Source organism: Porites lutea, chromosome 6 (assembly GCF_958299795.1).
Source record: "Porites lutea chromosome 6, jaPorLute2.1, whole genome shotgun sequence".
In the NCBI taxonomy this organism is placed as follows: Eukaryota; Metazoa; Cnidaria; class Anthozoa; order Scleractinia; family Poritidae; genus Porites; species Porites lutea.
The window spans coordinates 25,995,740-26,011,464 of record NC_133206.1 but is presented as its reverse complement, the minus strand read 5'-3'; the positions used below and the strand labels follow the sequence as shown (position 1 = coordinate 26,011,464).

Here is a 15,725-nt window from a genome sequence, read left to right as displayed (position 1 = left end):
ACTGCGGTCCTTTAGAAGCAAGAGTTACAAGAGTTTATTTCAGGCGGGAAACAAAAAGGAATGAAAATTCACCGCAAACTAGTGACTTTTGAAAACCTTTCATCACTTCAATCGTTCGTCAGCAGATAATAAACATCGCACAAGATCTCGTGACCTTTGGCGTGTGACCGGAAATCGGTCACACGCTTAAGTCACGTTAGCATACTGTCACGATTACACGTTTGCTTTCGACAAGAGATAGACTCATCGAAATAAAAATAGAAACAGCCTTGCTTTATTTGACATTTTTAATTTCCTTTACAGCCTGCAGAACTTGTTCCCCGTGCATAGCACGTGTCTCGCGCTCCAAGTCCACTTCGCAGTGCTGGCGTGAAAAGCGCAGAAAAAAAATTGGCTCCTGTATAGACACCTACTAGGTATTGACAGGCTGTGAAACAAGTGTATTTTTGTTTTGGAAATGCGACATCATTTTCCTAAAAATTTCAAACGTGATCGATCTGTTTGGAGCCCGTTGATGGAGAAAAGCTGTCCCGGAAAGAGGGTCACCCTCCCATCCGAGCCAACTTTAGGGAGTGTTTATGAGGAAAAATTGACCACTTTTCCCTAGTGAACAGTGTTCGCGCATGTTTTCTTTGTTTAGCCTTGACCGAGTTGACCCAGCTAGCTGGGCGAGCTGAAGTGGAGAAATGTTAGCCCGGCTTGAAGGGTGAGCCCACCATACCGGCTCACTGGCGGATTGCCTTGAACCCCGCCCACAACTATGCAAAGGCGTCTATGTCGTCTATCAGCTCATACTGTCAGGAAATTTTCGTAGCTGTCGTCAGCAATTTTAATACGGTTTTTCACATTTCTTTTTGACAAGAAATACTCTCAACGCAGTAGAAACAGTCTCCCTTTTTTATATTTCTGTTTTAGACACCTTCTAGGCTGTGTGTAACAGCTTTTTTTGCTTTCGAAGTACCACACGGGAGGGGTACTTTAGATTCCAAGTAACGGGGATCATCCGCGTAAGCTAAAATCAACACCAAAAAAGAACGAATATTTTGAATACTTAAATAAAGACTCAGCTAAAAAAAGGTTTGTTTCCAAAAAATCTCAGAACGGAAAATTTCAAATCAAGAAAAAAAAACGTACTTCGATCATTCCCGTGACTTCGAAAAACTGGCCAGAGTACCACCCCCTCACCCATCCCAGGTCAAAATAGTAAGTTCTCCCAATGTCCCGACTGACAATCTTGATAGTCAGGGGATTATACTCCCTTCCGATGTAAAGAACTTGAAGAATAATGCCTATTCTCTGCGGCCGACGGACTCAACTCTATAGTTTACTTTGGTTTTGCTTGTTTCGGGTTTCGCTCACGACCAAATAGCCCACGTCAGGAGCCCATCGATGAATACTAACATGACTCGGCAACCTCGTCCCCAGGGCGCCTTTCCCTGGCTCCAAAGCCAGGGAAAAGAGCCCTGGGGACGAGGTTCATGACTCCGAGGATTTAGGGTCAAAATTGCAAATTTTTTGCAACTCCATGGTCTCGCAATTCCCAGGAGAGACTTGCGCACAAAGAAAACAAAACCAAATGTCGAAAAATGACCAGAAGCCTCGAGGTCAGCTTAGAATTTTGATATATTGAACGTGGGCTATTATGAAACCTGTTATAACAATCGAAGGACGCGGAAACAAGTGATTGCGAAATGGCTTCAAACATCCTATCTTATTGGAATAATAACTATCACAGAAACCCTGTGGGGAGGGGGATTTCAAGTGACAGGGATTATCAAATGGCGGCAAAAATCAAAACCGAAAAAAATCCTTAGGGCTTCAAACAAAACCCCCAAAAATCCCTGGACCAGAATTTAGCCCCCCAAAATGCAATGACGACTTTCCGAGCCACAAAAATTTCCAGAAAGCATCAAATGATACCGTAAAATTCCGAAAAAAAGCCCCTCCATGTTTAAGCGCCCCAATCCTGTAACGCAAAAAACCCTCCGTTAAATCGCCCCTCCAGACGTAAGCCCACCGGGGGCTTCTACTTGGAAAATTGCCCTCAAATTCAAAGTAAAACAAAGCAAAAACGGTAAATTTCCTTCCAACTATAAGGCTAGCCCAATCGATTTTGAAACGCAAATTTCCCTCCGTAGATAAGCCCCTCCAAAATTAAGCCCCTCAAAAAGGGTCTTTGAAAAATATAAGCCTCGGGGCTTATGTTCGGAATTTTACGGTATAACTACCAGGAATAATCAGATTGTTTTGAATACCCCCAAAAATCCCTACTTCTATCAAGCTACCCAAACTGGAAAATACCTGCCAAAATTTTCCTACCCAAAAAATCCCGAAATAGAAAATTTCAAACCCCAAAAAATCCTTCGATCATCCCTGTCACTCGAAATCCGGAGTACCCACCCTCATGGGCACAGAAAGTTAATCATGTCTTCTAGCAGACCAAGAGCCATAATGGCTCTTAAGCAGACCCAGTCCTCTTGGTCCGTGTTGACATAGCCCGTTCCAGGCGTTCGGAAAGTGGAGTGCGGCACGAAGTAAGAGAGCGGGAAAAACACCTATGGGTGGGCGAAACCTTGTTCGTGTTTTGTTCGTATTGTTGTAGCCGCCATCATGGAGCTTTCACGAACAAAAACATTTGCGCGCCCGAAGAAAACGCCTGCACTGCAGGCTAACCACACCACCTCGCTGTTTTTTTTTCCTGCTCGCAACTCTTTCCCCACGAAAAATAAAATATACACCTGTTTCACGACCTTTTTTGCACTTTTCACGCCAGCACTGCGACGCGGACTTGGAGCGCGAGATACGCGCAATGCATGGAGAACAAGTTCTGCAGGCTATAAAAGAAATTAAAAATATCAAATAAAGCAAGCCTGTTTCTATTTCTATTTCGATGAGTCTATTTCTTGTCGAAAGAAAACGTGAAATCGTGACAGAATCCTAACGTGACTTAAGCGTGTGGTTTCCGGTCACACGCCAAAGGTCATGCGATCTTGTGCGATGTTTATTATCTGCTGACGAAGTGATGAAAGGTTTTGAAAATCGAAGTCACTAGTTTGCGTTGAATTTTCCTTCCTTTCTGTCTCCCGCCTGAAGTAAACTCTTGTAACCCTTGCTTCTAAAGGCGGCAGTGACGTGTTGTGACTTTATCTCGATCCATGGCCGGATTGCTCGGACGCAGTTGCTGAACAAACGTACGGTTGTCGTTTGGCTTAAAAGTGTGGATTTTGTGACTCAAAACGACGCAGCTGAAGTTGGAAATAACCTTCCTTGCTGTAAAAACGTGTTACAAGCGATGGTGAGTAATCCTTTCATGTAAAACTTTTGTTTTGGTTTGGCAACCGTCTGCAAGCCGTCTAATTTGCATGAATTTTCCTTATTCAATAGCTCCCACCGCTTGCTTTGGTGTCAGGATGGTATTTGATTTACAGAGCTAAAACTTTCCAGTAATTTAGTACAATAGCCATGCTACCATTTTATATTGATTTTATGATCAAGCGGCATATACCAGATACCTTTTATAATAGTCAAAGTTAGCCTTCATTTTCTAGTGTGTCCAACCTCACAAATACGACCTCTTTAGACTTGTCGATTATAAAAATTTAAAACATTCTTTGTTTAATTTTCTTTTAGGATTTTAAAGAGTAAGAACGAAATAATAATTCGCTGAAGTTTCAATATCAGGGAATGTTTCTTACTCGTTCACTCTTCTCTCGAAGTTGCCGTTGCATGTTGTTGTGTTTTGTGCGAAAAATAGGCATAAAATTGATTTTTCAAACTTTTTCTAATTTCTCCTTTAAAATGAATCGTTTGAACCCAAAACTATTTTTCCTTAAATTAGGCCACTAAACGGGATGTTTTGGCAAAAGAATAAAAAATTCGATTTTTTGACGAGTGTCTTGCGATTCTCGATTTTCTCAGAAAATGGCTCTTAAAATTCAGGTTCTAAGTCAGGGGGTTTTACTGTACTACTAGGATCCACCTCTACAATAATTGGTAACCCAAAAGCCCTCTTCACGGACAACCACTTCATACAGACACATGATCAAGGCTGTGCTCTAGCAGAGCCCTGTGGCCCCTGGCACCTAAGTTTTTCTTTTGGGTGACTAGAAAATCTCAGACTTTTCATACAAATCATATGCTGGTTAGCCTAGATTTTACAGGTTCAGAGAACTGGGTTCCTTTCAATGTTCCTTAGAGCACAGCCTTGCTCATCATTACAGACAGCTTGCTTTTTTCCCTGGAAAAAAGCACTTAAATTTTCTTTAAATTAAGATGGACAATTTCTATGGTCCCCCTGTTGAGGCCTCAAATGTAATAAATGACCCTAAATGTAATAAAGGTCCTAAGTGTAATAATTTTTGGCCCTAAATGTAATAAAGGTCCTAAATGTAATAACTTTTGGCCCTAAATGTAATAAAGGGTCTAATTATATGTGTAATAGGTTCTAGCCCTTAATATAATGGAAGTCTTAACAGTATACATGTATGTAGTATAACAGCCCCAAACTTGATAAGGTCCCTGACTGAAACATGCGACGATCCAGCTGGCGATTCACTTTCTTTGCCCTATTGTAGTCTTCATAGATATTCATTAAGTTAGAAAGCGGCTAGAGCGCTCAAGAAGTAGGAGAAACACATATAAATTAACTATGTCTCGATCGTGTTTCCTACTACATCCCTACATCGTGAGACGCGAGTTATAGACAGATGGAATCTACACAACAGTTTTCAAAATACAGTAGTAATTTAGTAATTGAAGGAAGTATTAATGTTCATTAGAAACAATCGTAGTAAATTAAATACTTTTGCCTATGGGTTTTTTTAATGTTGCGCCAAAAAAAGAAAATTGTTTTTTATTTATCATTTTCCAAAAGGTTATGTCGGTTGGTCCATACAGAATGCTGTGAACACGAAGTTATATATAAAAAGCAAGATATTAAGGGCAGTATATCTTTATAGCGGAGCTCCTGGCGCGCGCGAAGCGCGCGCAGAGCGGAGCACCATGGGTAAGAAAATTTGGTAAACTATCCATCTGAGAAAATTTGGTTATGACGTAGCGTACGCCCTCCCGCCCGCCCACCCGTACACACGCTTCATGTAAGCGGATGTCAAATGTCACAATAGATCTTGCACAACTCGACTAGCCTCTTAGTTATGTAAGCCATCCGTATGAGTACGATTAGATTAACAGCTGTCAAAATTAGGCATCCGCTGACAATTATCACATGACTATCTCGCGGGCTCAGATGAAAGACCAGTCGTTTTGCCCCTACATATAAGCTGATATAATATGTCACACTTACCAATTCAACATAAAAACAAAACTACGCCGGGCAAGGCTGTCAGTTGGCTGACAGTCGTTTAAAGATATATTGGCAAGCCAAATTAAGGTCAATTGACAGCTGTCAAAATGGGACATGTGCAGACCACTATCAGAAAACTAATAACGTGGGCTCAGGTTCGCTTAGGTACACGATCTGGCATTTTCCACTACATGCCGGACGGAGAAGTCTTACTCACACTCGTAGTCTGTTAATTCGAATATTCGCCATTCTAATGAAGGTTAATTGACAGCTGTCAAACTAGAGTATACGCTGACCATCATCACCTGACTGTATCGCGGGCTAATTTTTACTATCCATTGAGGTCACGTAGTGTTTAAAGTTTTGCGCTGATATTTTATTTGATCACGGGCTCAATTCGAAGTGCCATAGCTTAGAAAATCGATCCATCTTAGAAAATTCGGCAATCACGTGACCATACACCGACCACCCGACCTTCCGTCCGTCCGCACCACAGGTATACCAATGTTTAATCTCACACTTTCAAGCTAGTTTGGGAGCCTGCAACCTGATATTGTACATCCATGTTTTGATTAATTGACAGCTGTCAAAATAGTGCTTCTGCTGACCAGTATCGCCTGACCCTATCGCGGGCTCAGGTATCGACCCACTGAGTTCGAGTGTTTTTTTTAACGTATCCGCTGACAGGTTGCTACTTTTCAATTATCGCAGACTCAAGTTCAATTTTTTTAAAAAGCATATGAAATAAGTCGAGTTCATGAGCCGCACTTTTAAAATATTGATTTCGAACTGACCTCGGACGCGAAAATTCAACCGGCTTTTACATTTACATGCGGGGAATCTGCGGGGAAGGCAATCACTTTTGACTGTTCTCACTGTCACGCGTTGATCACGCTCTACGTACAATTTTTATGTTCTGATTGGTCAAAATTTGACAAGTGAGTTCACGCAGAAAATTTATGCAGCGTCTGGAAACTTGCTTACTGATAGCTGGAGCTTACAGAGTTTTGTGTCATCTTGTGATGTTTTAAACTGGCTTTTTCTACTTGGTGTACACAACGAAATACAGCTGCTATCAAGATTGTTCTGTAATTCATGGTTGGTTTGTTTATTGCGCTTTTTGTTGACAAATGCACCGTTTATCAAAGTCATTGGAAATCCGATTTCGGATGGCATCGTTTTCAAAAATGAGCTTACTCACTTGCCCTTGCTTGAGGCGTAAGAGGGTTGAAAATTCTGGAACACTTGATGACCTTCAGAAGCAGCATCTCGACTGGTAAGCCTGAGAAATTGTTGTCTTTGTTGTTGTTGTTTTTTTTTTTCGGTTTCCTGAAGTCGAGCGTATGATTTATGTGGCTTAAGTTTATACACGAGCGATGATCTAACCTACAATAGCATCAGGTTTAAAAAGCCTTTAGACATTTTTTGGACCGCAAATTCAAAGAAAATGTTCCGAAGATTATTTACTTATGATTTTGGCTGTAAACAGAAAGCTCTGAGCGATTTTTTTGCCTCGAGTTCATCTTGAAAAAGAGCAAACACCGGGAGGCCGGCTTAAAACATAAATAAGCTTATGCTTACCTGACTCATGATTTTCAAAGACACTTTACTCTCACTACTTCTCTTCGTGAATGAAAATTATTGTCTCTGTACATGTTTCACCGAATTATATTTATTTTATTGATTGTTAGTAGTCCCTCTCGCAATTTTTATCGCTGCACCGGTTGATCCAGTCGAACATAAACATCGCATGCAGGAATACTCAAAACGCCGCGCGTAAATATCACTCGCTTTTAAAGATTACACATACCAAAACCATACGCAGTTTAATAAATAAAGGGAAATAAAACCTAAACATAACAATTTATCTATCATGTTGAAGCGTAAATGGTAACTCTATTAATCGCACTGCAAATTTGGTGCCTGTCAAAAGTGAGCCCCGTCCGGCTGGCCGAAAAGTGATTTTGGGAATTTGTTTATCGTTTTCATTAAAAGCCCATATTACCCTGCATATCACGTAGGACCAGATTTTTCTAACTGAAAGTCTTAGCATTATAGAATTCTCTTCATGAAAACGTTTTATAATTCAATGCTATAATTTGTTGTTCAAAGGAAGGGCGTGCTTTGATCGTCGTGGATATTGAATGAGTGCAAATTCTCTTGCAAAATTGTGAGTGCAGAATTATAGGTTTAAATAGGGCAAAAAAAACAAATTCTGTCCAAGGTCTGTATGATAAAAACAAGGGCCTCATAGTACTGTTTACCTGAGACGTGATGAGAAAAAGTATGTTTAAAAGGCTGGTTTACACACCACCAGCCGTGAGATTCGTCGCCAAGATTTACTAGTAAACTAAACTTGTCGAACACAAAAAATCCGGCCTGTTTCTTTATTTTGGCCTCTCTTTTAGACAGAGGAATGCAACGTGTAAATTGGTTGCCACCAAGGACTATCGTGGCGCGTGTGTCTCTTAAAATTATATTTCGGGGTTGTCCAATTATCCATAGTCTCTCTAACGGAGCAATGTTGGAGAGACTGGTGAATGCCACATTATCATCGGATGCTACAGCTAATGCAAATACAATACACGAATAGGTCTATTTGTTTTCCAGGCCTAATCTACTGTGATCGAACATGGTTGCTATTTTTGGGTGTACAAATAAGACTATTTAATAACTCGATGTAAAAGCTGTTTCACTCTTGGACTGTCAAATTATTTTTCTCTAAAGACGTTTTCTCAAACGTCAAATGAATGTGCCCTGATCTGTGGATTACAAGTTTATTGTTTGATTTAAATTATTATGAATTTATTAACGGGAGCTTCGCTTTTAGCCCTGGCTAAATCTATATATTAGTTACACTACAGGCTGCCTTTGCCTGTGAAACAGATTTTTTAGTTCAATCCAGTGGATGAAGTTACAGTTTCTTGAGAAAATTTGCTATAATGAACAAGGCTTTTTTGTTTTGTTACATAAGTTTTAAGATACGTCAGTCCTTTTTTGACATTAAAGAGTTCTTAAAAAAATTGCTTCATATCATGGACCTCTGTTTTCAAGTTGTCGTTAAAGAAGTATTATTGATAACAATGCTAACTATTAAAACCTATTTACAATTAATTACTATATTCGGTCAAAGGACTATTTACAATTCACTTCGATTAAACATTCTTTTCAGTTAATAATGACAATAAAAATAACAGTGATAATGATATCAATAACTGAATAATAAGTTGTTTCTCAAATAGCTATATAGGGGATCTGTCTGGGGTATTTAGTGTTTGATATGCCCTAGACACATTCTCGCGCTCAGTTAACCTGTTATAACGCTAAAAGCAAACGGTATGAAATCTTCTTATGACCCTAAATATATAAAGAGCTGAAAGAATTACACTTAGGACTTTTATTACATTTAGGGTCAAAAGTTATTACACTTAGGACCTTTATTACATTTAGGGCCAAAAGTTATTACACTTAGGACCTTTATTACATTTAGGGCCAAAAGTTATTACACTTAGGACCTTTATTACATTTAGGGTCATTTATTACATTTGAGGCCTCAACACCCCTCAGTGTCTGTATAACAGAGTTGACTGTGAGTATGATGAGAACTATGACACCATATTTAAATTATAAAATTGGGGTGAGGAGAAAGGAAAGGGGTCTCAAGCTATGTTGTCCCAGCCCTGATTACAGGAGATTTGTAAACATGTATGAATTTCACATTTTGAAGAGTTTTTATAATCCAAAAAAATATGTGATAACATGTGTTTGTACATACTGACACAATCATTAAACAACTAGTGGCTGAAGCTTTTAAAATCTATTGACTGCATCAGGCTTTGTAACCACAAATATGCCATTTTCAGTTTCAATCCAGTTATAAGACATTCTATGACTCATACCAATAGCAAAAATATATGGGCAAATAAAGATGCTCAATAATATATTATCCATAAAGAGGACACAAGTTCATTGTACACAAATACTCTCTACTTTATTTACTTGTCTTCATGCGATGATAAATACAGATGTTAAGCAAAACGAAATGCAGACTTGGTGCCAACAGAGAAACAAGTCCTTGAAAAGATGACCCCCTCAACTTCGATTCTCTTATTACAGCTGAATGACAAAACAAAATAAACTCACTTTGTTTAAATACCGTGGCCGGGTATTCTGAAGAAGCTCCTAGTATTTTATGAGTATATCACAGCAAGGCATATCAGTACCTCTTAGCACTAGTTGCACTGATTTCACGGTGAATTCAAAATTTTCGGCGAACCGCGGGTCTTACCTCCAGTGCTTTTCATGATTGAAGCATTGAACAAAGCGTTTCTGTGCCGACTTTTTTCGGTCAGTTGCAAACAGGATGCAAGTGATTACGAACAAAATACACCAGAATACACTTATCAACGGAATGAGACTGTTTTTTCTCTGAGAATTGGGCTTTCTTTTTCAAGAGCTTCCGGAAGAGATTCAAAGCAAAATCGTATATATCTACAGCGTAATTAACGAATATTCACTCCGCAGTCGAGATGTTCACTCCACGCCATCTTGACACAAATGATCAGATTTTGAATACCGGCCCTGATGCTTAGCGATCGTAGTGCGCACACCGCCTGGACTCAGTTTAACCGGTTTGTGTGTTTGTTTTATAAAGGACCTGACATTTTTCGTAAATCGACCTCCAATGTTTCCTTAAATTTGAGCATCGATATTGGTCGCCACGATTGTTCGCTGGGGTGATCAGAAAATCTCTCATAACTTGATAAATTTTAAAGATCCGATCAAGCGGGTTGTGGTTTTAGTATTAGGACATGAAAGTCTTTCAGTATTCAGGAAATGAGCAAAATCTATTTCTTTAGCCACATTGGCCGGACCGCTTTTATCTATACTCGCTCTTAAATGGGTGATTTTGTGGTATTTTGGCTTTCCTTGCAGGTGAGTGGCTTTTCAGTACTGAAGCTTGCGGTTTAATCGGAATCTTCTATCTTAGCTACTATTAAGCAGTTTTGTCAGTTTTTGGAGTATAGATACCAACGATACTTCTTTAGGTTTGGTAGTATTGTACTCTACTGAAGGCTGTGGGGGTAAGGTGAGATAACTAGAGATTGACGTCTGTTGGGTTAGCAAAAATTACTGTTGAAAACTGTAGTTTGCGGTGTGGCCCTAGCTTAATTGGCCTTGTTTTCTTCATAGATATTTTATATATTGATATACAGTGAAACCTCTATTAAGCGGGCCCCCAATTAAGCGGACACCCTCTATTAAGCGGACACTAAGCCGGGTCCCGAAATTAACGTCTTTTAGTATATACTAAAACAGTGGATAGTGTTTTTCAAGCGCTCTGATTGGCTACTCAATCAGTGAATATCCTGCACTATTCACTGATTCACCTCCAGTTCCTCCGAGCGAGCGACACCAAACTCGCGTAAGTTGCGAGCAAAATGCGTTCCCGGTTTGCTGCCGTAACAAACAAAGAAATTTCACAAATAATTAAGCAAGCTGTTCCCGAAATACACGAAGAAGGTTTCGAAGTTCGGTTTGGAAGTTGTAACAGGTAAAGCTTTGTCTTTTTTACGTGAATTTATCGATAAAACCGGTGAAAAAGTTTTTTGTTTACAAATGCAAATTAAGCCAAATTAAGTCTTGCGTTACTTCATTAGGGTGACTTGTTTATAAATAAGCTTAAAACTAAATCTAATAACCTTTTTTACTGAATAATTTTCAATAGAAAAAGAATTCACAACTCCCTTTGAAGAAATTTCGGCAAGAAAAAGCGACCACCGTGGCCGTTCGGTCATTTCGCGCCAAAATTGTAATCGTTGGCAACAGTAAATGAGTTGAAAATCATTTTTGTGCTCAATTATCTCACTGTTTTAGTATATACTAAAACAATTATTCACCTCAGTGTCGGTGGCTAGTGGTGGTTATTCACCTCGCCGCTTCGCGGCCTCGGTTTAATCACCACTAGCCACCTCCACCTCGGTGAATAATTGTTATATATTTCTCTTTATAAGAAACCCCTATTCAGCGGACACCTCTATTAAGCGGACGCGCGGACACCGGACTGAATTGACAATAGTAGTATTAGATTACGTCCTTGAAATGCGTACTGTAGTCGATTAATAAATATTAATCAACACATTTAGCTGTCAATAATATACAGATTAGACCGAAAGTCTTGCACAAAGTACAGCACATCTTCCTTACCTTCCTTAACAACGTGGAACTTTATCACAGTACAAAGTAACCGTTGAAACTTAATCGCTAACAAACATTGCGCAATTTTTACAAACCTCTATTAAGCGAACACTTGCAAAGGTCCCAAAGGTGTCCGCTTAATAGAGGTTCCACTGTATTACGTTGTTCACTTGTTGAAAGTTAATTCCGCTGAAACATTTAGTGATTTTATCAGAAACCCCAAACAATGTATTGTGTAGATGCGAATCAATTACGATCCTATCGCCAAAGTCCTTTTTGTACTGCGCTAAACCTCTCGGCATACAAAATCAGGCTCCTACTCTGGAGTGGGTACTGCATTTAGTCTTGATGATGTAAATTCTTATTTGAGAGTAATTTCCTTTCTTCTTTAGGACAAACACCCTAGGTTATTTTCCCGCTCTCGAGGGGTTGGTACATTTTGTGCGATTGACTGCGCGGATGAAGGCACTCGTGCAGAGTTTATTTCTAGAATGAAAGCAAATGGTAAGTGGTTTGTTATCATTTTTTAGCACTTTGAAAGGCTACCTTTGGTATCTGCGTCGTAGGGTACACCCTTGTGTGAACATCAGTTAACATAACAAGCAGTAGCATTAATATATGTTTTCTTATGTAAATTTACATAATTTATGGTAATAGGCCGGAGTGGAGTACAATTACAATTCAGGGAGTTTGTGCTCCCTGGAATTGAAATTTCGAGCCCAGTCGCCAGTAGAGATTTTCTTCGGCGAAAGATCAATTCAATCTAGTGGATCAAAATTGCCAAAGGCTTTATAGAAGAGCTACTTTAACAAACGGAGCTCGCTGGGCAGGCAAAATAGAAATTACACATGATTCTACGGAGTATACTTTTCAAAATAGTAGCATTTGATAAACTCTAGGCCTCAGGACGTTTTAAGTTTCAAAGCTTTCGTTGAAAGGGTTTTAATCTCAGAGACAAAAATGGCAGAAACGTCCCTGAATGTAAGGTGAATTACAACACAGAGCCTTCATTGTTCATTTCCATCGTTATTTCAATGTTAAATCCGGCGTCAAGTTCATCTTCATTATTATTATTATTATTGTTATTATTTTTGTATGTGTTCTAGGTGTGGAGTTAGGAGGAGGTTGTGGCGCGGTAAGCATTCGCTTCAGACCAACTTTGACTTTTTTGCCTCGCCATGCGGACATATTACTAGAAATCATGGACAAAGTAGCGTCAGAAATGAAATCATAGTTTTGGTCTTTCCTCCATCAAAAGAGAATAATGGCCCCTCAGTTGCGTCGACCAACATAAAATGATTATCAGCTTGTTCTGCTATGACTTGTGCTCAAGATGCAAAAACTTCCAGTCTCGCTGTAGCGAAAGCAGTGACTTTGCTGGCAACCGTTAGATTACAATCAGTAACAATTTGCTGGATTGTGCCAGGGCTACTGACATCTAACCCTTTGTAGTGTTGTTCATGAAGACATCTTTGTAAACTGCAATTTATTTTCAATGTGTTTATGAAATTTGCTGAATGGTCCACGCATTATTATTTGTTCTTTCCAACGATCTACACTGGACTTCTCCGTTTTCCCCCCTTTTTGGTATGGAATACAGCTTAACCAGAGGTTCCCCCTCCCCCTCGAATGGCTATGTTCATGTATAAAAGACTAAGTGTCTCAGATGTTTCGGCTACGATTGTAGAAAGGTCGCTGAGGAAAGCATGCCAAGATTAAATTCATAAAAGGTATTTTACAGAAAACATTAAGACGGAATCATCAGTAATTTGAGTAATTTCAATTTTCAGTGGACAAAAACCTTATACCAGAATAATTTATACAATATCGTATTCTTTTTAACCTTTTTCCAACGGCTATAGATATAATTTCACAAGAACTGTGAAAGCACAGGTAAAATTCAAAAAAATTTCATGGGTAAGGTGGCATTTTGTGAAATTTGACATATGTTTTCTCGGGCTCTCATGAGAAATTTTCTTTGGTGTTATTACAGATAACTAATTACATTTATAGACTTTGGAAAATGTAAAAAAGAAAGCGATATATTTAAATTATTCTAGTACAAGGTTTTGGTCCACTGAAAATTAAAATTACTCAATTCTCTGATGCATTCCTTCTTAAAACAATTTGGGCCAGTAGCTTCAAAATAAGAGCGAATATCGAGACACAAGAGCAATTTGCTTGCTTATGTGGCGCAATATGAGTAGGGTATGGGGCCGTTGCAAGAGTTATTTGGGCGTAAGCCTTTTTTTGACCGCGTGGTCCTGGGTCGAGTTTTTTAAACCGAGTAAAGTCTGGACCTGACGAACGCGCGTGGGACTGCGCGTGGAGGGATGTCACATGATCAAGAATCGCGTGTGGTTTGTGTTATAGTAAGAGGTGAGGGTTTGGATTCGTGTTATAGTCGCGATATATTCGAGCTTTAGTCGGATAAACGTCGGGTTATGGTCGGGGATATAAAAGAAAGGGTCGGGAATGCATCGGACATCTGTTGAATACTTGGTCAGATAGGATTTGTATTTGATGACCAATGGTCCGTGGTAGGCATGTGGGAAACAGGACGCTACCACGCATGCGCATAACTTATTCCCATGAAAAAAGTATTCGTCTGAAATTCTCGTTAGTATAATGAATAAGTATCCCTGCTTCTCACGCGGGAGACCGGGGTTCGATTTCCCGCCGAGCAGAGCAATGCCTTTTTTTGTTTCACATTACAAAAACAAACCTTATCTCTCGGCAGAGTGGCGACATAACCCAGAGGTCCGAAGGTCATAACCGTGCTGTCCCTTGTTTCTTAGTCATATAAACAAAGTGATTTTTGGTTTGCCTTATACACTCACACTAGCAACATTTAAAAATATATAAAATGTCAGCAAGTCCACAACAACAAACCAATGAGTGGTGCCTGATCTCCCGGTTGTAGACCTGGATGAGTGCAATTAACCTCTTAGAAACATATGAAACGGCAAACTGATCCTTACGGCAAGGCGATGAAGAAGTAAACAAAAGAATACGACGAAAAAAATATATATTTAAACAAATTGGCCAATATTTCGGTTTGAAAACAAACGTTCTTCAGGGGCTAAAAGAAAAATGAAAATAAAACTAAAAGTTCGTTACAAATAGGAATTTGAAAATGTGACAATAAAGACAATAGATTGTTATTGGTGCATAGGAGACTAGTTGGTATCATATATCATTGAGCTTCGTCGCGTCTATTTATTTCTAGAGGAGAAATTGTGTTCTCTTTGTGTATTAAATGAGCTTCTCGAGCCTTTCTCACTGCATCACGGTTGCCACGTATGAGTTCAAGTGGGATTAGAATGACGTCGTTGATTGAATGTCCAGCTCGATTAAAATTTAAGGAGAGAGGAGTGGGATCACTGAGTTGTTGGTGGTCAAGATGGATCGGCGGTATTCTCCAAATCGTTCATTTAGTTGGCGTTTGGTACTGGCATTTACATTTATTGCATTAAGTAGATAAGATTTTTGGATTTGCAGGATAAGGGATCAATGATTTTTCTTTGTTCATTAGTTGCGGTAAAAATGTAATTTGTTTGGCCTTCCTGGAGGAAAGGTCAGGTAAGACAGCGTGGAAGGTTGCAAACCATGAAGATGTTGTCTTTGAATCTACGCCAAATTAAGGGCTTGGAGGGGGCGTTGTCGATTGCGTGTTGTTCAAATTTGCCCATGAATAGGTTTGCGTACGAGGTGCCATACGAGTTCCCATTGCAGTTCTTCAGCTTCACAATATCAAAGTTCTGAGCACAACGGTATGGAGCTATATGACCAACAAAGGTTGGAAAGCCTTGAAGTGCCAAAACGGCGGTGCACACTTCATGCAAATATGATGTTAGAAGGATTTGCAAACTTTATACCGAAAGGACGACCGGCCGGTAAACTCACATGATGTGAACCACCTAGAGACCATCTGGATTATCGTTGACGACAACTTAAAAAGACCTAGCCCCCACAAAACATTATACGAGTTAAGACAGTGACTAGGCTTCACCTGGAAAAATGTGACTTAAGACACGCTTTGGGAGCTCTTACATTCCATACCTCACCGCTTAGAAAATGTCAGAAAACCTAAAGGAAGACGTTCTGGTCATTAATATTTCAGTTATTCAATGTTAAATGAATAATGAATAACATACTTAGTCTTACAATTTGCACTTTTAATAATCAGTGAAATTTAAGCGAAGAAAAAATCGGAACGAACTTT

At 39.4% G+C, this 15,725-nt stretch overlaps 1 protein-coding gene across 1 annotated transcript in view; it reads left to right on the top strand.

The window, feature by feature from the left end:
- LOC140940462 (4-aminobutyrate aminotransferase, mitochondrial-like) overlaps positions 1 to 13,023 on the top strand; it is a 103,821-nt gene extending 90,798 nt beyond the window's left edge. The window contains exons 16-17 of the mRNA XM_073389438.1: positions 11,893 to 12,004; positions 12,607 to 13,023. Of these exons, the coding sequence (XP_073245539.1) occupies positions 11,893 to 12,004; positions 12,607 to 12,734 (240 nt within the window). The 3' untranslated portion in view covers positions 12,735 to 13,023. The remainder of the gene's footprint in view (positions 1 to 11,892; positions 12,005 to 12,606) is intronic.
- Positions 13,024 to 15,725: the final 2,702 nt, after the last annotated feature.